This window comes from Ursus maritimus, unplaced genomic scaffold (genome assembly GCF_017311325.1).
Source record: "Ursus maritimus isolate PB19 unplaced genomic scaffold, ASM1731132v1 scaffold_3, whole genome shotgun sequence".
Classification (NCBI taxonomy): domain Eukaryota; kingdom Metazoa; phylum Chordata; class Mammalia; order Carnivora; family Ursidae; genus Ursus; species Ursus maritimus.
The window spans coordinates 85,514,665-85,539,360 of record NW_024425563.1 but is presented as its reverse complement, the minus strand read 5'-3'; the positions used below and the strand labels follow the sequence as shown (position 1 = coordinate 85,539,360).

The window sequence follows — 24,696 nt, the reverse complement described above, 5'->3', positions numbered from 1 at the left end:
CAGACTAGATCGGATTGCTCACTCAGAGGTTCTCTAGCAAAAAATGAGCTCGTAGGTTTCATAAGCAAAAGCTTAGATCACTTTTGTTATGGTCTATATAACATTTAATTTTCTTGTTTTTAAGATCCAAGAAAGCATTCTTGGCCAAAATCTAGGGGAAGTTACTGCCACTTTGTACTGTACAAGGAAAACAAAGACACCATGGATGCTATTAATGTGCTGTCCAAATATTTACGGTTAGTATCTCATTCTTGTGCTGACACAAAATGACAACACGGGAATTCATTTTTCTCTTTCCATGCTAATGAAAAAGGAGCGGGAAGATAGGCGAACAGATAGCAAATGTGCCCCCCCCAGTTATAGTTTCCTTAGACAATAGGTGAATTAAAAAAAATTTTTTTTAACCTCTGTGCATATTTCTAGTGATTCAAGTTGGAAATTTGGTAAGTTAATAGTTCACATACTGGTCCATCCAGCTGAAAATAAATATTAACTTGCTTCCTAGAAAGCCTACACTTTGGTGTGTTCGCAGGGATTTGCTTAACTAGACTGTGAACTCTTAATGCTTGGAGATTGAAGACTTGAGACCAGTCGGATTTCCTCCTAGGAATGCAGAAAGAGCAGGTGTGGGGCTCCTGGGTGGCTGCCTTCGGCTCAGGGCGTGATCCCAGCGTTCTGGGATCGAGCCCCACATCAGGCTCCTCCGCTAGGAGCCTGCTTCTTCCTCTCCCACTCCCCCTGCTTGTGTTCCCTCTCTCTCTGGCTGTCTCTATCTCTGTCGAATAAATAAATAAAATCTTAAAAAAAAAAAAAAAAAGAGCAGGTGTGAGTCTCTGAGGATGGGCCAGTGTCGAAGACTTGTTCTTTACTCATGTTCTTCGCTCGTGTTTTTCACTCATGTTTTTCAGTCGTGGGTATGGGCACCACTGCCAGTCTGTGTGCAACGGATGTTTACTTTTTGATACATACTTAACCCAGTTTAAACATGGTACACAGTGTGTCGGTTTGCTGTGGCCACCGTAACAAAATACCACAGACTGGGTGGCTTCAATAACAGAAATGAATTTTCTCACAGCTCTGGAGACTAGAAGTCCCAGGATCAAGGTGTTGGCGGGTTTGGGTTTTTTTCTGAGGCCTCTCCTTGGCTTATAGATGGCCACCTTCTCTCTATGTCCTCCCATGGTTTTCCCTCCGTGTGTGTGCGTCCCCAGAGTCCGTGTGTCCAGATTTTCTCTTCATAGGAACAGATTGAATAAGGGCCCACCCAGCAGCCTCATTCTAAATGAACCACCTCTTTAAAGGCCCTCTCCAAGTGCAACTACATTCTGAGGTACTGGGGGTCAGGGCCGGTAGGGCTGTATTTCAGCCAGTAGGGTGAGGTACCCTCTAAGGGACATTTTATTTTACTCTAGGTGCTAGCTCTCTGGGAGTCAGTGGAGCCTGTCTGGACCTGGGCCTGGGAGGATAGACCCTTGTGGAGGGCCTTCCTCTGAGATCTGCAGTTGGGGAATGCTCAGAGTTCAAGAAATTTGTCCTGTCCTTTTCCTTTTCATGTGGAGCAGTTTTCTTAGTTAACTAGCTTACTTACATCTTTTTTTTTTTTTACTTCTTTTTTTTACTTACATCTTTATATCAAAAATATTCAGATCCCTATTTTTAGCATTTGGTCTTTTTTATGCAAACAAATAGCATGTATTTATGGAAACTTCACATTATTATTAACTTATTAAACACTGAAGATAATAAAATTTTCAGAGTGGTCCATGATGTATCTAGAATGAATTTCTCTTTACCTTCACTGTCGTGTCATGTAGTGAATGGCCAATGATCGGCAGGAAGTGCATTCTTTCCTTTTTGGTTACTGGCTAGCCAAGTCTTCCAATGGCCGTTTTTCTCATAGGCACAAACATCCTAAGCCCTGCTAAGAAGGGAGCTGTCCAGGCATCATTTACTTTCTTAGCTTGCACATTATGTTTTCCTGGGTACATTTTTAAATCAAGTTTCTCCTTACTCTTCTATTCTATTATGATTTTATTTACTTTGAACCTTAAATCATGAGAAATAGAATTTCCTAATGGTGTGCCACTTCATATGGTTTTGTTTTTGTTTTAACAGAGTCAAACCAAACATATTCTCCTACATGGGAACCAAAGATAAAAGGGCCATAACCGTTCAAGAGATTGCTGTTCTCAAGTAAGTACCGAGTACATATCGGAATTCGTTCTGCAGAAACCTTAGTATCACCTTCCACAGTTCTCACATTTGCTGTGGGGTTTATCTCTTCCCTTTTTTTTTCTTTCTTCTTATTCTTTTTTTTTTTTTTTTAGATTTTCATTTATTTGAGAGAGAGCGTAGGGAGAGGGGAACAGAGGGAAAGGGATAAGCAGGCTCCTCGCTGAGCCCAAAGCCTAAAGCAAGGCTTGACCTCACAACCCTGAGATCATGATCTGAACTGAAATCGAGTCGGACACTTAACCCTTCTGAGCCACCCAGGTGCCGCATCTCTTACCCCCTTTAAATGGTGTCTCTGCCTATTTGAAAAATCACTTTTTATTTTTTTCTTCTTGCTTATCTGTATTTCCTAATGTTTTTAGGAGCAAACAGGTATTATTTGTGTGATTTTTAAATGACTTTTGTGGTAGAGCCAAGAGAATAAGTGCTGCTTCCTTGCTGTCCTTTTTTGTTCATTCATTATTAAATATAAGTTACTTAAAATTTAACTACAAAGCAGTGAATGAGCTCTTTTGTTACACACTGGGGATATACAGATGAAAAGATGGTCTGTGCATTTGAAGCAATTATAATTTAATGGAGCAGACAGACAGGTAAACCAGAGCTTATCACACAGTGAGATAAATGCTAAAATACAGGTGCATTGGGGGCATTAGGGTAGGCCAAGGAAGGCTTTCACAGAAAATGGGATGTTCGAGTTTTAATCTTTTTTTTTTTTAAGATTTTTATTTATTTATTTGACAGAGATAGAGACAGCCAGCGAGAGAGGCAACACAAGCAGGGGGAGTGGGAGAGGAAGAAGCAGGCTCCTAGCGGAGAAGCCTGATGTGGGGCTCGGTCCCAGAACGCTGGGATCACACCCTGAGCCAAAGGCAGACGCTTAACGACTACGCCACCCAGGCGCGCCCCCCCCCCTCGAGTTTTAATCTAATCAGGGCCTCTCTGCCTTCACCAGCGACATTTTGGAATGGATAATTCTTTGTTGTGGGGGTCATCCTGTGCATGGCAGGGCTTTTAGCAGCAGCCCTGGGCTCTACCCACTAGATGTCAGTAGCATCCCCCCCCACCCCCCACCCTCCAGTTGTGACAACCAAAAATGTCTCTAGACTTTGCCAAATGTCCCTTGAAGGGCAGAATAGCCTGTGGTTGAGAGCCACTGGTCTAGATTCTAGAAGGACAAGTAGGAGTTTCCTGGAGCTGTGGAGGGTCTAGGGTTGCTTGTTTAAACCAAGAAAATACCTCATGAAAAGATGCTGGAAAGGAGTTGGGGAGCACCACACATTTGGTACCTGGCAGGTACTTTAGTCTTGTGGGAGATCGCAAGAAATCAGGATCCTCAGGGGCCCTGTAGGTCATGGTGTGGATCTTGGACTTGACCATGATCTAAACGGAGGGCATTGTGTTGAGAGGCAGGACTAGGGGTTGTAATGAGAGCAAGTGGGTGACCCTGGAGTTCGGGGCTGTTGCCGTGTCCTGGGGGCTCTGAACCCAGCCAGTTGAGTGAAAGGAAGGGGAAGAGATGAATTTATAGCCACGTGAAGTCAGACAAATTCAGGCTTTCATCTTATGCACACACACAGACACGCACATACAAACACACACACCCCAAGGTAAGGAGTGGTGGGAGGAAGAAAAAGGGGCAGGAGGAAACTTCTGAGGGTTATGCGTATATTCATTATCTTGAATGTGGTGATGGGTTCATGGGCTTATTTACATGATAAATCTTGTACATTTGGAATATGTACAGTTACCACACGTTAATTATACTGTAATGACAAAGGAAGTCCTCTGCGCTTGCTGTCCCCACTTAAATATGTATATTGATTTCTAACCCCCTTATCCTTTCATTAAGAATTTGAGGCGCCTTTCCTCTTCACCCCACGATCCCCTGTAGTCTCCTTCTTTCCCATCACTTGAAATGGTGACGGGATTAAGCATCTGGTTGTATCCTAATGGATTTTCCAGCCCTTTTCCTCCTTGACCTTGGGATGGAGGCATGATGTAGTCGTGAAAGCAGAGTGAGAACATCTCTCTGTGACGTCACTGACGGTGTGTGCACACGTTGACGGGTTTGAAAGAGAGCGGCAGGAGACAGCTGAAGATGTTCTGCGTGGTGGCTTGTTCTTTTCTGTCCTGTTGATGCACAGACTGTGGAGTCATCTGCTGAGTGGAGGGGCAGGAGTGGGGAAGGGAACTTGAAAAGGGCGTGAGGATTTGAAACTGCCGCTGCAGGTAGTGGGCCAGTGGTCTAGCCAGAAACTCTGAAGGGTTAGGGGGAACAGCGGGGACTCAGGGGCTCTGGTGTTTCCATGCTCAGTATCTAAAATATCGTTGTAGTCAACTCCTGTGCTTTCTGGCTGGTTCTGCAGATTTTTTTCATCTAAGTTAAAAAATAAGTTAAAAAAATAATAAGTTCGGAGCACCTGGCTGGCTCAGTCAGTAGAGCGTGCAACTCTTGATATCCAGGTTGTGAGTTCGAGCACCATGCCGGGTGTGGAGATTACTTAAAGATAATATCTTTTTAATATGAAATAAATGAGTTAGTTGTTTTATTTTCCTCACAGAAGGAATTAGGTAGAAAATGAAAGTTTTGCCGTAATTGTACTCCCTTAGAGATTGCCTTGTTCACAGCTTGGTATATTTTTGTGGGGGACTCTTTTTTCCTTGTGAACTGAAATATTTATATAAAATGTTTTCTTGTGAACAGTAAATGATATACCTCTTTCACTTTTAGTACATAGCAAAAGACATTTAAGATATAGTGAATCCTAATTTCTGAACTGTTACTCTATTTTTGGATGTTGACATTGTTTCCCATTTCTTGCTATTATAAGCAATTCCATGACAGACATATTGGTAGCTAAATCTTGGCCCACATCTGTGAAAACTTCATTAAGATAAACTTAGCAGAGAGGGGGCCTGCGTGGCTCAGTCGGTTAAGCATCTGCCTTCTTCTCAGGTCATGATCCCAGGGTCCTGGGATTGAGTCTCGTGTAGGGCTCCTAGCTCAGCGAGGAGTCTGCTTTTCCCTGTCCTCTGCCTGCTGCTCCCCCTGCTTGTGATTTCTCACTTTCAAATAAATAAATAAAATCTTTTTTTTTTGTTTAAAGATTTTATTTATTTATTTGACAGAGCCAGTGAGAGAGGGAACACAAGCTGGGGGAGTGAGAGAGGGAGAAGCAGGCTCCCAGCAGAGCAGGGAGCCCGATGTGGGGCTGGATCCCAGGACCCTGGGATAACGTCCTGAGCCGAAGGCAGACGCTTAACAACTGAGCCACTCAGGTGCCCCCCAAAATAAAATCTTTTTAAAAAGATAAGCTTAGCAGTGGAATTCTGATTTAAAGGAAATATGAAACTCGAGGTTTTGGGGTTTTGTTAGGAAAGCCAAATTGCCTGACGGAAAGGTGGTACCAATTTATCACCTTTATTTTGCTTCCCCAGAATCCTCCCTAACAAGTGTTATGGTTTTTAAAAAAAAAAAAATCCTTTGCTAATTTGAGGGTCAAAAATGGGCATCTCATTATTTTATACTGCATTATATGATGTGAAATCTTTGACTATTTGTAGTGAAGATATTTCTTTCTCTTCTTGGTAGCCACCAGGTGTCATACTTCATCATAGTGCTGCTCTGTCTCCATAGCCCTTTGTTGCTTTTCTCATCTTCCTGTTGACTTAGTAAGAAACTATATTAGACACCTAAGCGTTGGCCTTTGGAAAGCACATAGCACTTATCTCGCGGATGCAGGCGACACCCTTCGTTTGCTTAATGGATACACAGGGCCAGGCAGTTTGGCCTTTCCCGTGAGAACGGGTAGACAGGATAAACCCACTCTGCCACACGGGGGTTTTAATTATTGCTGAATCGCTCATTCCGAGGGATAAGCAGCGTTTCTTTTCAGCTTCGTTATAACTCTCCAGCCACCTCGTAATTTTAACAGGATCTCCAGCAGGAACAGCCTCGTTCAGAATGATTTGTTTCTTTTCCTGCCTCTTCCTGCCAGTCTCCTTTCTGAGCCTGGGCCAGTGTTTTGCTGGCTTTGTTAATAAAGGCTTTTTGTGCAATGTGTTGCTTAGGTTGGCTCCTGATGTTTAAAAGTGAGGTTTTTAGTAGTCCCAAGTTAGTCACAGAATTCGCTATGATTTTACAACCGTAGAGCTCTGTCGAAGATCATCAGAATTAAAACTGTGAGCAGTGTCATGAAGATACCGTCAACACTATTCAACCTCTGCTCAGGGAGCGCCCGTCCTGTAAGAATGAGTATACCTCTTGCTTTCTGCTGTGCCAGCGGGATTCAGAAATATGTGTCTGTTGTGTGTTTGAGAAGAGGCAACAGAGTGTGCGTCAGCCATAAAAAGAAATAAGTACTGACATATATTACAATATGGACGGGTCTTTTTTTTAAGATTTGATTTATTTATTTGAGAAAGAGAGCAAGTATGAGCTGGGGGAGGGGGCAGAGGGAGAAGCCGACTGCCCGCTGAACAGGTAGCCTGATGTGGGGCTCAATCCCAGGACCTTGGGATCATGACCTGAGCCGAAAGCAGACATTTAATGGCTGAGCCACCCAGGTGCCCAACATGGATGAATCTTTTTTTTTTTTTTTTAAGATTTTTTTTTATTTATTTGACAGAGAGAGACAGACAGCAAGAGAGGGAACACAAGCAGGGAGAGTGGGAGAGGAAGAAGCAGGTTCCCAGCAGAGCAGGAAGCCCGATGCGGGGCTCGATCCCAGGACTCTGGGATCACGCCCTGAGCCAAAGACAGACACTTAATGACTGAGCCACCCAGGTGCCCCCCAACATGGATGAATCTTAAAAGCATGATGCTAAGTAAAAGAAGTCAGACACAAAAGGCCACATACACGATTACATTTATATGAAATGTCCATAATAGGGAAATGTATAGAGACAGAGTACATGAGTGGTTGACAGGGGCTGCAGGGAGAGGGAATGGGGTTAATAGGTGTAGGGTTTTGTTTGGGGTGATGGAAATGTTCTGGGATTAGATAGTGGTAACAGTTGCACAACATTCTGAATATACTAAAAGCCACCAAACTGAATACTTCATAATGGTTAAAGTGATAAATTTTAGGGTATATTAATTTTATCTCAAAAAAAACCCAAAAAACAACAGAGCTGTCAGGTACTTGCATGGCTATCAGGGAGTACTCTCCAGAGCCTCTCCAGAGCTGCCAAGTTGGCTTAACTGTTGTTTGTTTCTGCAATAGCAGTTCCTGACCAAAGAGGGGCTCTGTCGTCCTCGTCCTCACTCTGGCCCTTCTGATCCTCTGCTTCCTGGACTCCTTGGGATATAATTCCTGGATGAATTTGTGCCACTGTCCGCATACATATGCAGATAAGGACCTGGTGCCTTTTCTCCTGGACCTGCCGCCTCTGAGCGGCTTGCCAGGGCTGAACTAGACCTGCTTTATAACGTTTGGTCCTCGGATTGGATGTGGTGAGGGGGGATAATGGAGTAGGAGCTCTGCTTATTTCCCAGCTTCTCTGGCTAGCTTCCTACATTTTATATTAATCAATGGGGCAATGACAGATTTTTTTCCTCAAGAAATTTGGTCAGGCTGCTTTTGCACATACTGAGCTAGGAAACAAGTATACTGATTGATATGCAGCAAAGGGGTGATTGAGTGTCTTCAGAAAGTATAGGGAAATCTTCAGCAAAGAAAAAGAGAGTTTCATGTGATGAATTGGCTAGCTGGTCTTATATAGATGAATTTTAAACAGTTGAACTCAGTGAACGGCATGTTTTTAACTAAGGACTAAGAAACTTTGCCATCAGTTTTTCCTGTAACGTTGGGACCTCAGAGACTGCAGGGCAGAGACGCACACCTGTGTGGGGCTGCTTCCGTGATGAGCTACTTTGGGTGTATAGACCAGGCACTTGGGGCAGAGCTCGGCCTTTCATGCCGGCCCCGGTTCCCCGGCTCCACATCCAGACACACACCCGCCCCCAGCGCCTGCATTTCCAGGCCAAAGCCGGAACATGGCTCCTGACAGCAGGAATGAGCTCAAGGACTAGTCCTGGAAAACAGTCCAGAGTGTGAAGTGTGTCATTCCACACGGCGAAGCACAAATACGTTTGTTGTAGTTCTCAGAGTAGATGTCTATTCGGAGGAAATCTGAATTTAGAGAAAGTTAAAACCATCATATGCACAATGATGTAACATGCAGCATTATTTGTGATTTTCAAAAATTGTGAACAACCCAAATAGCCCAAATCGGAGAATCTTAAATAAAATGAATGGTTAAATAAGTAAGTTTCAAGCATTGTTTTCAACCATGTTAGATTCTTTCTTTCTCTTTTTTTTTTTTAAGATTTTATTTATTTATTTGACAGAGAGCACAAGCAGGGGGAGGAGCAGAGGGAGAGGGAGAAGCAGGCTTCTTGCTGAGCAGGGAGCCCGATGAGGGGCTTGATCCCAGGACCCTGAGATTGTGACCTGAGCTGAAGGCAGACACTCAACCGACTGAGCCACCCAGGTGCACCACATTAGATTATTCCTTAAAAAAACAAAACAAAACAAAACCTTTTTACTAAAGTAGAGATGTAAGTTGTCATAACAATATAAAAATATTCTAACATGACAAAATATGAAAATCTCAAATGAAAAGCCAATGTTTTATTTATTGAGGAAATACCAGAAGGATTTCATTTAGAGCCAGAACAAAATAAATAAAGATGATCACACTATTACCACTCTTTTTTTGTTGTTCTGGACTATAATGCAAACAAACAAAATTAAGAAGGGTCACCTGGCTGGCTCAATCAGTAGAATACGCGACTCTTTTTTTTTTTAAAGATTTTATTTATTTATTTGACAGAGATAGAGACAGCCAGCAAGAGAGGGAACACAAGCAGGGGGAGTGGGAGAGGAAGAAGCAGGCTCATAGCGGAGGAGCCTGACATGGGGCTCGATCCCATAATGCCAGGATCACGCCCTGAGCCGAAGGCAGACGCCCAACCGCTGTGCCACCCAGGCGCCCCTGAATATGCGACTCTTGATCTTGAGGTTGTGAGTTCGAGCCCCCTGTCGGGTGTAGAGATTACTTCAAAAAAAAAAAAAAATCTTAAAAAAATATTTTTTTATACATTTTTTTAAAAAAGATTTTACTTATTTATTTGTGAGAGAGAGAGCAAGAGCGTGAGCCCAAGCAGGGGGAGTGGGAGGCAGAGCAGGCAGAACAGGCAGAGGGAAAAGCAGGCTCCCCACTGAGCAGGGAGCCTGTTGTGGGACTCAGTCCCAGGATCCTGGGATCATGACCTGAGGCAAAGGCAGGCGCTTAACCACCTGAGCCACCCAGGCGTCCCTAAAATTTTTTTTAAGAAATAGGTGTTGTAAAAATTAAAAGGGAGATGGCCAAATCGCAGTTTTTGTCATTGATAATTATTTCTACTGCAAAGAGTTGACTGAAAGTTATATAAGATAAAAAAGATTAATGTACAAAACGTAATATGAAGACAATAGCTAGTTAGAAATTATAATGGAAAAGAAGTTTTTTTACACAAAAGGAAAAAAAAGAATGTACGTAGGAACATTTTTTATATATATAGGATTTTTATGAAGAAAATTTTGATATACTATTGAGAGATGTAAAAGAACTGAATGAATGAATGAATGATACAACCTGTTCTTAGGTACATATAAATGTTTTTTCTTCTTGAATAAATGTATACATTTATGCTGCTACTAGAGAGAATAACAGTACAATGGTATTGTTTAAGTTAATCATAAAGCAAATGTAGGAAACTTGAGATGAAAACTGGCTATAGAAATTCTGGAAAAAGTCACTAACAAAGGGGAATTAACCTCAGTATATATTAGAGCATATTCTAGAAATATTACAGTTAAAGCAGTTTGATCTTGGCACATAAATTGGTAGAATAATTAGAAACCCAGATCCATCCACAGATTTAGTATGTATTCAAAGTAGCATTTAAAGTTAGCCGAGCGGGGTGCCCGAGTGGCTTAGTCATTAAGCATCTGCCTTCTGCTCAGGTCATGATCCCAAGGTCCTGGGATCCAGCCCACATTGGGCTCCCTGCTCAGTGGGAGGCTTGCTTCTCCCTCTCCCACTCCCCCTGCTTGTGTTCCCTCTCTCGCTGTTCTCTCTCTGTCAAATAAATAAAATCTTTAAAAAATAAAGTAAAATCAGCAGACGGGGTTCCCTGGGTGGCTCAATCTGTTAAGCATCTGCCTTTGGCTCAGGTCATAATCTCAGGGTCCTGGGATCGAGTCCCGCATCGCTGGCTCTCTGCTCAGCGGGGAGCCTGCTTCTCCCTCCGCCGCTCCCCCTGCTTGTGGTATCTCCATCTTTCTCTCTCTCTGTCAAATAAATAAAATTTTAAAAAATAAATCAGCAGAGAAAAAAATGGTTGAGTCAATGAATGTTGTTGAGATAACTGACTAGCCATCTAAGAAAAAAAAATTGGCTCCTTACCTCAGTTCCCTATTCTAAATAAATTCCAGGTGAATCAAAAACTTAAACATAAAAAGAAAAAACTGCACAAAAGAATCAGTGATGATGCTTTTGTATGTCTCCACTGAGTAGGTCACGTGGCAGTGCTTTGTCAGATTTTTTTTTTTCTCGCATAAAGAAAACTTTTATTTGAAGCAAAGAAGGAGATCACTGGGAATGGCTTGCAAAGCCGTGACTCCGCTTTGCCAGATATTAACAAAGCCAGTTCAAAAGCAGCACCAGCCACAGTATCACTGCACACAGATGCAGGCAAATAAATATGTATATTTTTTGTAGCCAGTTCCTTGGTGCAGTTTTTATACTCCACAGTCTGCTTTTCTAAAAGGCCATAAAGCAGAAAGGCGTGTGTGTGATACTGTTAATTTAAAATGTGGAGCCCACGCCACTGAGCAGCTGCTGACATGGTTGCCAGTTTGTGTGTGAAAAACACTTTCCCTGTTCTTTCCTTCACCTCCTTGTTGCTTAGGATGAGGAGACCTCCATGATTTAAAGCCCAGGCGAGAGCAGGAAAACCTTCCCGAGTCAGCGTGACCTCTCTCGTAGCCCCCTCCTTCGTAAGGGACCCACTTTTGGCATCAGAAGTGGACTGGGGAAGGAGGAACAGAAGCTTCCACTCAACGCCCCTGGAACAGCAGTGCCCCGAGGTCTTTTTATTCCCCCCCACCCACAACCAGTGTAAACTTAGAACACCCCCGTAGTGAAGATTAGTGTGCTGGTGAATGCGTGGAGGCCAGCTCTGAATGAGGTGTGATAGGAAGTAATCACTACCAGGAAGCCAAAAGGAAAAAAGGAAAGGTGCCCTTTTTACTGAAAACAAAACAAAACCAAAAACTGTCGAAGGACTCTATTTGCTCTTGGGAAACTTTAAAAAAAATGATCACTGGCTAGGGATACCCTTTCTCTGTCTTAAGCCTCAGAACTATTCTTTTTTTTCAAGATTTTATTTATTTGACAGAGCGAGAAGAGAGGGAGAGGCAGACTCCCCACTGAGCAGGGAGCCGGACATGGGGCTGGATCCCATGACCGCAGTATCATGACCTGAGCTGAAGGCAGACGCTTAACTGACTGAGCCACCCAGGCACCCGAGCCTTAGAACTATTTAAAAAAAAGAGATTCATGAGCATAACTAAAATTTTACTTTTTCGTCCTTATTTATGAAAGAACGCCATCTGAGGAGGAATGGTAGATAGAGAAAAACACTTTCACATCAACACACTAGTTTTTGCTTCAGGCAGGAAGAATCCTGGGGTGCCTGAACAGACGGATGAAAGACTATGGGGAACAGGATAATCCACCTAGGAGGAAAGGCCCCTTTACACTGGAAAAAACTAGCACATACCATTCTAACCCAGTGATTAATTTATCACCATCGGTGATGGACAAACTGAACATTATTGCCTTCTGCTGGGATACACTGTAAAGGCCATAGCCCCACCTAAGTAATGTGTTTATCTGAATCTAATCACGAGGAAGCAGTGAAATCCGCATGTAAAGTCATGGTGTGAAACAGCTGGCCTGGATTCTGCTAAAAGTCAGATACCAACAGAAAGCAAAAGGCTGGGCCGATCCAGACAGCTTAGTGGACACTAACTGGACGTCACAATAGCAGTGTGTGGTCCCTTGGTTAGATCCTCAGTTCAGGGAGCTTAAAAAAAAAATCGAAAGGATGTTATCAGGTAATTGGGTGAGTGTGGATATGCACTGCCTGTCAGTAGTGTTGAATTCACGTTAGGCTTCCTGAGTGTGACCTGCTTGGGGAGGCGTCTAGGAGACACACAGGGGTCACTAGGGGTAAGGTGTGATATCTGCAACACACTCAAAATCTTTCAGTGAAGTATTTAGATCTTACATTTGTGTTTATGTTTGTGCATATGTGTGTAATGTGTGCGGTGTTCATAGATTAGAAAGAGATATATAAAGTTGGGGGGGAAAGTTAGCAATTGGTAAATCTCCTGGGAAGTATAAGGTTACAGTGTTGCCATTTTTCTCCAGTTCTGAATTTTTTTAAATAAAACAAGTGGGAAATTTTCTAATGTATAAACTACTATAAGTTAACTAAACTCAGAGCGCCCAGGTAGCTCAGTCAGTGAAGTGTCTGCCTTTGGCTCAGGTCATGATCCCATGGTCCTGGGATTGAGCCCCACGTTGGGCTCCCTGCTCAGCTCTCTCCCCAGCTCATGCTCTCTCTCAAATAAATAGACTCTTTTAAAAAATAAACTCACAAAATGGGAGATAATATTTGCAAACTATGTGGTAAAGGACAGATTTCCTTACTCTGTGAAAACAGTAAGAAAAATAGTAACAATCCAAAATAGGTAAAAAAATAGGTAACAGGACAGACAGGCAGTTCACAGCCAACATATGCAGAAATGTTTAACCTCACAACAGGAAGTGTGCAAATAAAAACCAAGGAAATACCATTTTTAACGGTCTGGCAGACCTCAAAAAGGTTTATAATTGGCTATGGGAGTAGACACAGGGACGAGGCAGTAGGCACTTACATGTTAATAGTGTGAGCATAAATTGATAAAACTTTTTTGGAGGGCAGTAGGGATTAAAATTTAAAATCCACACCTCCCACACCTAGGAATTTATTTCAGACATGCACTATGTATAGATGAACAGAGAAGTATATGTAAGGATATTTACTGTAGAATTGTTTGTGATAGCAAAAGATAGGTAGCAATTTAAATGTCCATCAAAGGGGATCAGATAAAGCATTGAATACGTAGGACAGCAGCCATCCCGTGCAACTGGACTAAGAATGCGGCAGCCTCAGAAGTACTGTGTGGATAAAGCAAATCTCGGAAATGCATTTTTAGGTGGAAAAAAGGCAAGGAGCTGGGGCGCCTGGGTGGCTCGATAAGCATCCAACTCCTGATTTCGGCTCAGGTCATGATCTCCGTTGGGAGATCAAGCCCTGCATCAGGTTCCCCGCTGAGCAGGGAGTGTGCTTTCCCTCTCCCTCTGCCCCTCATCCTGCTCATGCACTCTCTCTCTCTCTAAAAATAAATAAATCTTAAAAAAAAAAAAAAAAAGATGCTGAACAATTTATCATGTAACAAAATTTGTTTTTTAAAAGGGAGGCTCTGGGTGCTAGTTACATGGTTATGTTCACTTTGTGAAAATTCATTCCAGCAGAACACTTACGAGTCATGTATTTTTCCATATATACAATGTATAAAGAGCTTACAAAAAATTTCCTAAAAGGGAGGAGACTTTAGGTACACATATGCTTCTATATACAGAAAGTGTTTCTGGAAGGATGCACAAGAAACTGTTAACAGGGGCTGCTGGTGGGGAGAGGTGTTGAGGGATAGAGATAAGACATAGGTTTTTCAGTTCTGTATTTGTTTTTCTACATAAATTACTACTAAAGAAGTTAAGGAATTTTTCATGAAAATTTCCTTATACATTTTAAAGATTTTTTTTAAGAGAGGGAGTGAGCAAGAGAGAACTTGGGCAGCGGGGAAGGGCAGAGGGAGAGGGAGAACTCCTTTTACGATGACACGGGGCTCGATCCCAGGACCTCAGGATCATGACCTGAGCTGAAGGCAGATGCTTAACCAATTGAGCCACCCAGCCCCTCCATTCTTATACCTTTAAAATGATAGCAAGGTACGAATTTATGGTAGAATGCCATCTCTATCCCTATCTGTCTATATCTATCTATCTATCTATCTATCTATCTATCTATCTATCTATCTAATGTGTTTAAAAAGTGGGAGGAAATGCAAAGTTAGATATTAACAGATTTTTTTTTCAGGTGATGAAACTGCATTGTTTTTCTTATTCTCTGTACATTTTCGATCTTTCTTAGATTACAGTATTTTTCTGATAGATAAAAATAGGACTAACTCTTCTTTAAAATGCAGTAACAGTCCTTACCGTTGTATGGGATTGCTCTGTTATTATCCCCCTTCTCCCTCACAAAAAGTAGCAAATTGCACAGATACGATTGTTCCATTACTCATTATAAATCACATGAGACTTTATGAACATAAATGTGGCCCAGGTTAATCTATCCGGTGAGATCGAACCAGTATCGTTTTGCTGGAGAAATAGTCCAGAGGGAGATGAAAAGTATGCTCAGCCCACCTGCCGTGGCGCCTGTGTTTTGGCTCCTCGTAGCTTGGCATGGTCTTGTTTCGAGCTGTCGTTTCACGTAGTAGGGTATCCAGGACCTTTTCAGTCAGGCGGTACTTCATGATCCTCTTGGTGGTCCTTTTTTATTTTATATTTTTTAGAATAACTGCTCAAAGGCTTGCCCACTTGAACAAGTGCTTGATGAACTTTAAGCTGGGGAATTTCAGCTATCAGAAAAACCCTCTGAAACTGGGAGAGCTTCAAGGGAATCACTTCACCGTTGTCCTCAGGTAAAGACCTATAGGTAGGAATGCAGACCAGAGAGGGTCTCCCTGGGCCACCTCACATCTGTTTGGAACCATTATTAATCCAGGTGAGCGGTTCTAGCAGGTGTGGCAGTGAGGGAAGGCCGAGCAGAGCCTGATAGGGCTGGGAGAGCAAATACTGCTGGAGAGTTGGTACCAACATCCCCTCATCTCTCAAAACTCAGCACTTCCTTTGGAAAGGAGCCGTGTGCTTCAAGCACGGTGTTAAGAGACGAAGAGCCTGTGCTTCCGCTTATAGGCAGTAGCTAGGATGGGCAAATTCACGGACAGAGAAAGTAGAAGAAAGGTTACCTGGGGCGGGGGAGTCTAAGAGGGGGACATGGGAGTACTGTTTATGGGTACAGAGTGGGAAGAGTGGAAAGTTCGGGAAGTAGATAGTGGAGAATGTTGCACAACACTGTTGGTGTACTTACAGCCACTATGTTGTGTACTTAAAAATGGCTAGAATGGTCAATTTAATGTTATGTATATTTTGCCACAGTTTTTTTTTTTAAAACACAAAGTCCTCAGCAGGTAGAGAGAAAGCTGCAGGGGATAAGGACACGGCCCGGAAGCCAAGCCTTATCATTGAGGATACGCGTCCCTGAATGTGTTTGACTCGGTTTTTTCTCTGGCTAACTTGGGCCCTACAGAAATATAACAGGAACTGATGAGCAAGTTCAGCAAGCTATGAACTCTCTCAAGGAGATCGGATTTATTAACTACTACGGAATGCAAAGATTTGGAACTACAGCTGTCCCCACATACCAAGTTGGAAGGTGTGTATTTAATTTCTTTTGTCTGAATGAGCTCACTGAAAAAAAGCAGAAAGGTTTTTTGTTGCTGTTGTTTTTAATTATTCATGTCTGGGCCGAATGAGCCAGTGTGTCTCATCAGCGGATCCACAGCATTCTTCTAATTTTTGTTTTTTAATATAATACCAATTAATACAAAAATAACAATAAAAAATTAAATCAGTGTTGAAAAAGATATAACCTGAAAGGTAAGTTTTTCTCTCATCCCTGATAACCCATCCAGGGATTCTCTTTTTAGTTCCTTCTTTACAGGTAAATCTTGGCTCAGTTCAATAAGCTGTTGGGTAGCCTGACAGACGATGCATTTGGAGATCTCCATTAACAAGTGCTTTCCAGTTTATTAAATTTTCATCTTCACTTTCCCCCGCCCTTAAAGAAAGTGGTGTAGGACGGAAATAGCGTGGTAAAATTTATTTTAAGAACTCTGATTCACTTTCAGGAAAAAGGGAATCCCTCTAGGGTGAGCTAGGGTGGGAATCCCATCAACAAATACTTGGACTTTTGATCTTGGGGTCATTGGAGCACCACATTGGGTGTAGAGATTACTTAAATAAACTTGAAAAAACTTCAAAAGGGGCGCCTGGCTAGCTCAGTTGGAAGAGGGTGCAGCTCTTGATCTCTTGATCTCAGGGTCGTGAGTTCAAGCCCCACACCGGGTGTAGAGATTACTTAAATTTATTTTTTTTAAGATTTTATTTATTTATTCGAGGGAGAGAGAGAGAGAGCATGAGCAGAGGGAGGGGCAGAGGGAGAAGCAGACTGCCTGCTGAGCAGGGAACCCCATGCAGGGCTTGATTCCAGGCCCCTGAGATCATGACCTGAGATGAAGGCAGACACTTAACCAACTGAGCCACCCAGGCACCCAAATAAATAAACTTTAAATACATACGTACATACTTACTTACTTGGATTTGGAAACCTAAACCTGTATATGCTGTCCTGCGTCCAGTAGATTGTTACATAAAGTAATCATTCTCATGGGAGTTCGGATTATAGAAGTTACGAGTTGGAAGTGATTTGAGAGATTATGTAGTTTGTGTTCTTCCCTGTGTTTCAAACCCATATTCTAGCAAAGGTGAAATTTAGGCTTGGGGGTCTGCTGGAGCTCACTAGTTGGTCCCTAGTAATCCTAGCAACAGGGGACTTTTCTTGACTTACCGTGCGGGGTTGTAGCAGCTGACTACACAAACTTGTATTTTTAAAAGCACAAAATGGTTGGGGTGCCTGGGTGGCTCACTTGGTTAGGTGTCTGACTTGGTTTTAGCTCAGGTCATGATCTCAGGGTCGTAGGATCAAGCCCTGTGTAGGGCTCCACACTCAGTGCGGCTCTGCCTGAGATTCCCTCTCCCTCTGCCCCTCTACCTGCTCGCACACCTGTGCACACACTCAGTCTCTCTCAAATAAAATCTTTTAAAAAAAATAAAGTTTTAGGAAAGCACAAAATGATAAAAATCTGTCATGTAGTATTTCCTCTACTTCTTTGATGCAGTGTTTTGAAGGTTAAAAGCTCAGGCAGTTCTGAACCTCAGATTACTCATCTATCAAATGGAGATCATAATGCTAACTTCACAAGGTGGTGAAAATGACGTGACATGATATTTATTGCAGCACCTATTGCTATGTCTAGGACATAGTAAGTGCTCAATAAGCAGAAAGGAATATTTTAATACTAAAGCATACTAACCAGAGAAAGAATTTTTGCCGAGAAGAAAGCTAATGATCATTATCATTAGATAATAAATGATAACGTTTTCAATCTTGCTAAATGGTAAGAAGACATTGATAAAGATAGTGAAGATGTTAATCGTATTATGGGACAGAATATTTAAGGGAAGGCTGTATCTATCAACTTTTGGTTTTTTTAATTTTGTTTTGTTTTAAATAGGATTTTATTTATTTTTTAAGTAGACTCCATGCCCAGCATGGTGCTTAAACTCATGACCCTGAGATCAAGAGTCACACGCTCCACTGATGAGCCAGCCAGGCACCCCAAGCTGTATCAACTTTTTTTTTTTAAGATTTTATTTACTTATTTTAGAGAGAGAGAGAGCAAGCACAAGCGGGGGCAGGGGGAGAGGGAGAGAATCTCATGCAGACTCTGCCCTGAGCACAGAGCCCAACATGGGGCTCAGTCTTATGACCTTGAGATCATGACCTGGGCCAAAACCAAGAATCAGACACTCAACCAACTGAGCCACCCAGGTGCCCCTGTATCAGCTTTTGTATTTGGAATTAATTTGGTAGAAGAACAGCCATGGGACCCTGCCAATATTATACTCCAAAGATAATGTAAAATGGCTAATGAAAATGAGATCAGATTTATCAGAAAGGAACAAAAATTGCATTGCAGGCCCTAAATATAGAGTCAGTATATAGCCCATTCAAAATTCCAAACCAACAGTTTCCATAATGTAAGAATATTTTCTAGCTTCAGAGCCACCCACTATTACCATCATAGGACCTCCTAAGGAAAAAACAAAACAAACCTTAGTATATAGATTAAAGATGGAAGAATGACATAGCCAAAGTTTTTAAAGAACTCTTACAACTCAAAGACAAAAGGGACAAATAACTGTCTAAAAATAGGCAAGTGATCTGAGGAGACATTTCTCCAAAGAACATTGACTAATGGCCAGTAAGCACACAAAAAGATGTTCCGCATCATTAGGGAATCACTGATCGTTAGGGAAAAGCAGTTCAAAACCACAATGAGCTATCACTTCATATCCACGATGATAGCTAAAATCAAAAAGACAGACAATAACAGGTGCTGGTGAGAATGTGGAGAAGTTGGAACCCTCATGTGCTGCTGGTAGAAATGTAAAACGGATAACAGCCTGGCCAGTCCCCAAAAGGTTAAATGTAGAGTTACCATATGACTCAGCTGTTGTCCTCCTAGGTATATATTCAGGAATTGAAAACGTGTTCACACAAAAATTTACACCAATGTTTATAGCAGCCAAAAAAAAAAAAAAAAGGAAACAGCCCAGATGTCCATCGACTGATACATGGATAAAGAAAATGTGATGTATCCATACAATGGAATATTATTCAACAATAAAAAGAGAATGGAGTACTGACACCTGCTACAATATGGATGGACCTTGAAAACATGCTAAGTGAAAGAAGCCAGTCACAAAAGGGAGGATATTATAGGATTCATTTATATGAACTATTCAGAATAGGCAAATGCATAGAGACAGAAAGTTGGTTAGCAATTGCCTACCTCTGAGGGAGGGATAATGGAGAGAGACTACTGATGGGTGTAGGATTTCTTTTTGGGTGATAAAAATGTCCCAAAATGATTGTGTGACGTTACACAATTCTGTGAGGATACCAAAAGCCATTGAATCGTGCACTTAAATGGATGAATTATATGAATATTTGAGTCATACCCCAGTAAAGCTGTTTTTTTTTTTTTAATGGAATAAATCCTTGCATATATGGTCAAATGATTGTCGACAAGGGCAACTCTAAGACCATTCAATGGGGAGAGGACAGTCTTTTCAACAAATTGTGTTGGGGAAATTGGATATACATATTAAAAAATGAAGTTGGACCCTTCACATCATTACACGTTGTCTCACACCATTTATAAGAATTAACTCAAAATAGATCCAAGACCTGAACCTACTACAACTATAAAATTAGGGGAAAACCTCATGATATTTGATTGCCAATTTCTTGGATAGAACAATAGGTTGGACTCCATAAATTAAAAATACTTATATACAAAGGACACTATCAACAGAATGAAAAAGCAGTCCACAGAATGGGAGAAAATATTTGCAAATTATATATCTGATGAGGGGTTAATATCCAAAACACATAGAGTTCCTACAACTCAACAATAAGAAAACAACTTGATTAAAAATGGGCAAGGAACTTGAATAGACCTTCCATCAAAGAAGAAATACAAATGACTAATAAACAAATAATGAAAAGATGCTCAATATTAGTAATCATTAAGGAAATTCAAATCAAAACCGTAATGAGATAATTTTTTATACCCGTTAAAAAGACCATTATTTAAAAAAAAACAAGTGTTGGTGAAGATGTGGAGAAATGGGAACCCTTGTGCATTGCTGGGGGGAATATAAAATGGACCAGCCTCTGTGGAAAATGATATGGTAATTCTTCAGAACATCAAATGTAGAATCACCATGTGATCCATAAATTCCATTTTTGAATATCTACCTAAAAGAAGTGAAAGCAAACACTCAACAAATATTTACACACTCATGTTTTTTAGAGTATTCATAACAACAAAAATGTGGAAGCAACCAAGTGTCCATTAACAGATGAATGTTACATAGGTACGATGGAGAATCCTTCAGCTTTGACAGGAAGGAAATTCTACACATGCTACAACATGAATAGACCTCGAGAACTTTTATGCTAAATGAAATAAGCCAGTCACAAAAGGACAGATACTGTGTAATTCCTCTTACACGAAGTACCTAGAATAGTTAGGTTCCCACATAAAGTAGAGCAGTGGTTGCCAGGAGATGGGAGGTCTTTAATGTGTGCAGTTTCAGTTGAGGAAGATGTAAAGGTTCTGGGGGCAGGTCGTCCTGATGGTTACACACAATACGAATGTATTCAGTGCTGTAAAACTGTACACTTTAAAAATGGCTAAAATTAAGAGTTTTATGTTATGCATATTTTATATAATTTTAAAAAGCTGTAAGAAGGAAAAATAATGTAAGAAAAGTAGAAAACATCTTAATGTGTAGAGGGCCTCTTGTAAAGCTAATCTGCATATTTAATATGGCAATATATACTGAACTTTCATGTATATGGTAGCAACCTAAGAAACTTTGTAATATATTACACCACGTGTTGGCAGACCTTTTCTGTGAAGGGCCAGATAGTAAATATCTTGGACTTTGTGGGCCATGGAGTGTTCGTAGCAGGTAGTCAGCTCTGCTGTTAAAACAGTGTGAAACCAGTCACACGCAGTGCGTCGTCAGTGCATGAGCACCAGTGTTTTACAGTAAACCTATTTCCAAAATCAAGTGACCAGCCAGGTAACAGGTTTTTGAACACAGACGTCTTCTTCTAGAATACCTGACAGACCAGTGCCCGGTCCTGAACTAGTTCTCCACTCTCTGGAGGTGTTGCGGCTAGCCTAGCCAGCTCCATAATGTGTCACCCAGGAGAGTACTGGAAGACTGATACGGTATGGCTTCTTCCAGGACTGCAAGGATGGCCAGCAGTAAGAAGTCTGTTGTGTAGTAAGTCACACTAGTAGATAAAAAAATCCATATGATCATATCGTTGGATACCAAACAGCATTTTACATAGTTTAATATGCAAAAATATCCCATAGAGGTTAACTAAAATATGAAAAATAAAAAACCCAGTTAACTAAAAGAAAGGGTTTCTATATTCTTATAGTAGGGAAGGTCTGTCTTTTTTAAAAGATTATTTATTTTAGAGAGCAGGACAGAGGGGGGGGTGGAGGAGGAGAGAGAGATAATCTCAAGCAGACTCCCCGATGAACATGGAGCCTGATTTGGGCCTCCCTATAGAGCTCGATCCCGAGATCATGAGATCATGAGATCATGACCTGAGCTGAAACCAAGATTTGGACACTTACCCGACTGAGCCACCCAGGTGCCCCTAGGGAAGGCCTTTCTAAGCATGACTCTAACACCAGAAATCTTAACTGGAAAGAATTTCAGCTATGATACACAAAACAGAATTTTCGTATGGCAAATTGTAATAAAAGTTAAAGGAAAAATTGGATATGCTTATAGATGTATCAGAAAAGTCATGGGGGCACCTGGTTGGCTCGGTCAGTGGAGCATGTGACTCTTGATCTTGGGGTTGTGAGTTCTAGCCCCACATTGGGTATAGAGATTACTTAAAAATAAAATCTTTAGGGAGCTCCTGGGTGGCTCAGTTGATTAAGCATCTGCCTTTGGCTCAGGTCATGATCCCGAGTCCTGGGATCATGGATTTTGGGTTCCCTACTCAGCGGGGAGTCTGCTTCTCCCTCTGTCCCCTCATTCCCTCTTGCTCTTTGTTGCTTTCTCTGTCAAATAAATAAAATCTTTAAAAAAAAAATAAAATCTTTTTTTTTAAGCCATGAAAAATACTCTGTCAAGTGTTGATTTATAGTGTTAATTAGATAACATGCAGCCTTTCTTATGTACTATTAAATTTTTGAGACGCATATAATCAGCAAGAATAATGGGAAGGATAAAGTGTTATTTATTCTGTTTGTCTAGGCAAGAAGGTATTTAACAAGGGGGAGAAATTTCTTGAGAAGTTTCAAATAAGTTTTACTGCAGAAAGACTTAACTTTGATTTATACAGATAATACTATGTGTAACAGCTTACTGAGTTGGTTACTGTTCATACTATCAGCATTTTAAAACTGTGACGTGATGCTGAATGTTAATGAGTGAACCTGCCCTTCATTTTGTTCTCTCTTGTTTTTAAGTTCTTTTGACATTTACGTCGGAAACCTTTGTCATTATATTGGTTTCTCAGCTTCCTTTTAGATTTAATAAAATATATACAGTTAACATGGTTTGTGACTGCACAGATTTTGGCATATAAAATTCATCTGACTGCAAAATTAAGTAAAATAAATAATGTTTAATTTTAGAGCTATCCTACAGAATTCCTGGACTGAAGTCATGGATTTAATATTGAAACCCCGTTCTGGAGGTGAGAATAAAATTCATGTTAATAAAAAAAAAGAAATAGAATATCTTGTTAGGTATTTGTGGAATTCCTTTGCATAAAAAGTATGTGTGCATATTGGGGGTGGTTATTTCAGAATTTTAAAGATTGTTTTTACAGTAAAATAAAAAGGATAGTTCATTTTTTCCCCACAAATTCTATGTATATATATATATATATATATGTGAGATTTATAATTTGTATTCTGTTTTCAGCTGTTTAGCTCATCTAATTTATTCATTCATAAATGAATACATTTATTTCTTTTTCCCCATGCACTACTAAATCTCCGAACATGCAGGAATCCAGACACATTGCACTTGTGGTGAATGTGTTAAAGCATAGTGTAATACAGAATGTAAAAACTGGGCCAAAAAATGTGGAGGGTTTTTAGTTTGAAGAGCTTGTCAAAAACTTCGAGAAAGTACCTCTACATTCATACCGTATGAAAAAAGATTTAAATACTACTGTACAAGGTCACCTGGGTGACTCAGTTAAGCGTTCGACTCTTGATTTCGGCCCAGGTCTCGATCACAGGGTCGTGAGTTTGAGCCTCACATTGGGCTCCATGCCCTTTAAAAAAAAAAAACCAAAAAACACTACTGAACAAATTATCAAAACAATTATGCCCTTGGGGTAATAATTCATTTGCAAATTAAAAGAGATAAAGTTGTCTAATTTTAAGGACAGTGACCTATTAAATTTGCCAACACTGTAGAAAAAGAGAAGGAAGAAAGGAGTACCTCGGTTTTGTCTTGTGTTTAATCAGCTGTGATCATGGAACAGTAATGGTCTTTAAATCCTGGGGTGGTGGTAGGTGGACAAAGCCGGCTCATTCAGTACGCTCTACCTGTCCCGCCTTTTCACATTCTCATGGGTATTCTCATGTGAGCAGAAGCTTTTTCCAATGTTGTGTTCCTTAGGAAGCACATTAAGTTACGATAATCTATCTTTTCAATAAATTGTTTTAATCACAGCTTTTTATTTCCCCCAGCCGAAAAGGGCTACTTGGTTAAGTGCAGGGAAGAGTGGGCGAAGACCAAAGACCCAGCCGCTGCCCTCAGAAAACTTCCTGTCAAAAGGTGTGTGGAAGGGCAGCTGCTTCGAGGACTTTCAAAATATGGAATGAAGAATATAGTCTCTGCATTTGGCATAGTGAGTGCTATTTGTGAAGTCAGGCAAATGACTTGAGGTGGCTTAATGCTTTTTAAATTTTATCGTTAAATATTTTACTAAATTTTGAAAGAGCAGAAGGGAAATAAGGATCCTTCGGTGATCTCTGAGTGCCGTGTTACCTAAGTGATCCTTGGTTGTTCCCTGAACGGTGATGGGGGTGGAGGGTGGGTGCGGGAATGTTGGCAATATTTATTAATGTTGAGGGCATGAGAAAAGCATTAAGGTGGAAAATATTATCTACAAGGAAATTTAAATTAACCATCGTGGTACTTCAGAAATTCAGTCTGTCTGAGAGTTCCTTTCTTGATCATTCTCCAGCATCAGCGCTGTAACCTACCTAAGAGGTTGTATGAGAAATGGTTTACATGATTGCATTTCCGTTTGGTTTCTTCGTGGTGGTCCAGCAGTGGGTACCATCTTTGCATGTGTGGCCTATGCTAGTATTCGGATATCTATAACCCAGAATAGACTGAAGGTTAACTCTTCAACTTCAGTCTTATTTAATCTTCCCCAGGCAAACAAAAAAAGCAGAATTTTAAATCAGTTGTCCATTCAGTCATTTAGGTTTTTTCCTTCTATGGAATTATCAGGAAGAAAGCACTGTTTGCTCTGTAAGTGGTGTGTAAATTTCTACGGTTTAAGCACTGTGTCTTTGATTCAGGATATAGTTCCCCCGCAGTTGCTTTATTTGCACGAATGCATGGCAACCAGTGCAGTTGGAGCCGACTGTGAACACCCTGTAGTCAGAGGGGTTCTGTGTCTAACACTGGTTGCTATGTGTCAGTCACTGTGACATTCAGGGTATGAGCTTCTTGTCCTAGGGTCACCACTAAACAAGTGATATGTCTTGGAAATTACAGTAGTTTAAATATTCAGAATATGTATTTTTT

The 24,696-nt window shown here is 41.0% G+C and overlaps 1 protein-coding gene across 1 annotated transcript in view; it reads left to right on the top strand.

Moving 5' to 3' along the window:
• The window catches only part of PUS7 (pseudouridine synthase 7), a 52,596-nt gene that overhangs the window by 19,395 nt on the left and 8,505 nt on the right, over positions 1-24,696 (top strand). Inside the window, exons 6-11 of the mRNA XM_040644364.1 lie at positions 125-236; positions 2,116-2,193; positions 14,976-15,104; positions 15,773-15,898; positions 22,554-22,615; positions 23,625-23,785. Of these exons, the coding sequence (XP_040500298.1) occupies positions 125-236; positions 2,116-2,193; positions 14,976-15,104; positions 15,773-15,898; positions 22,554-22,615; positions 23,625-23,785 (668 nt within the window). The remainder of the gene's footprint in view (positions 1-124; positions 237-2,115; positions 2,194-14,975; positions 15,105-15,772; positions 15,899-22,553; positions 22,616-23,624; positions 23,786-24,696) is intronic.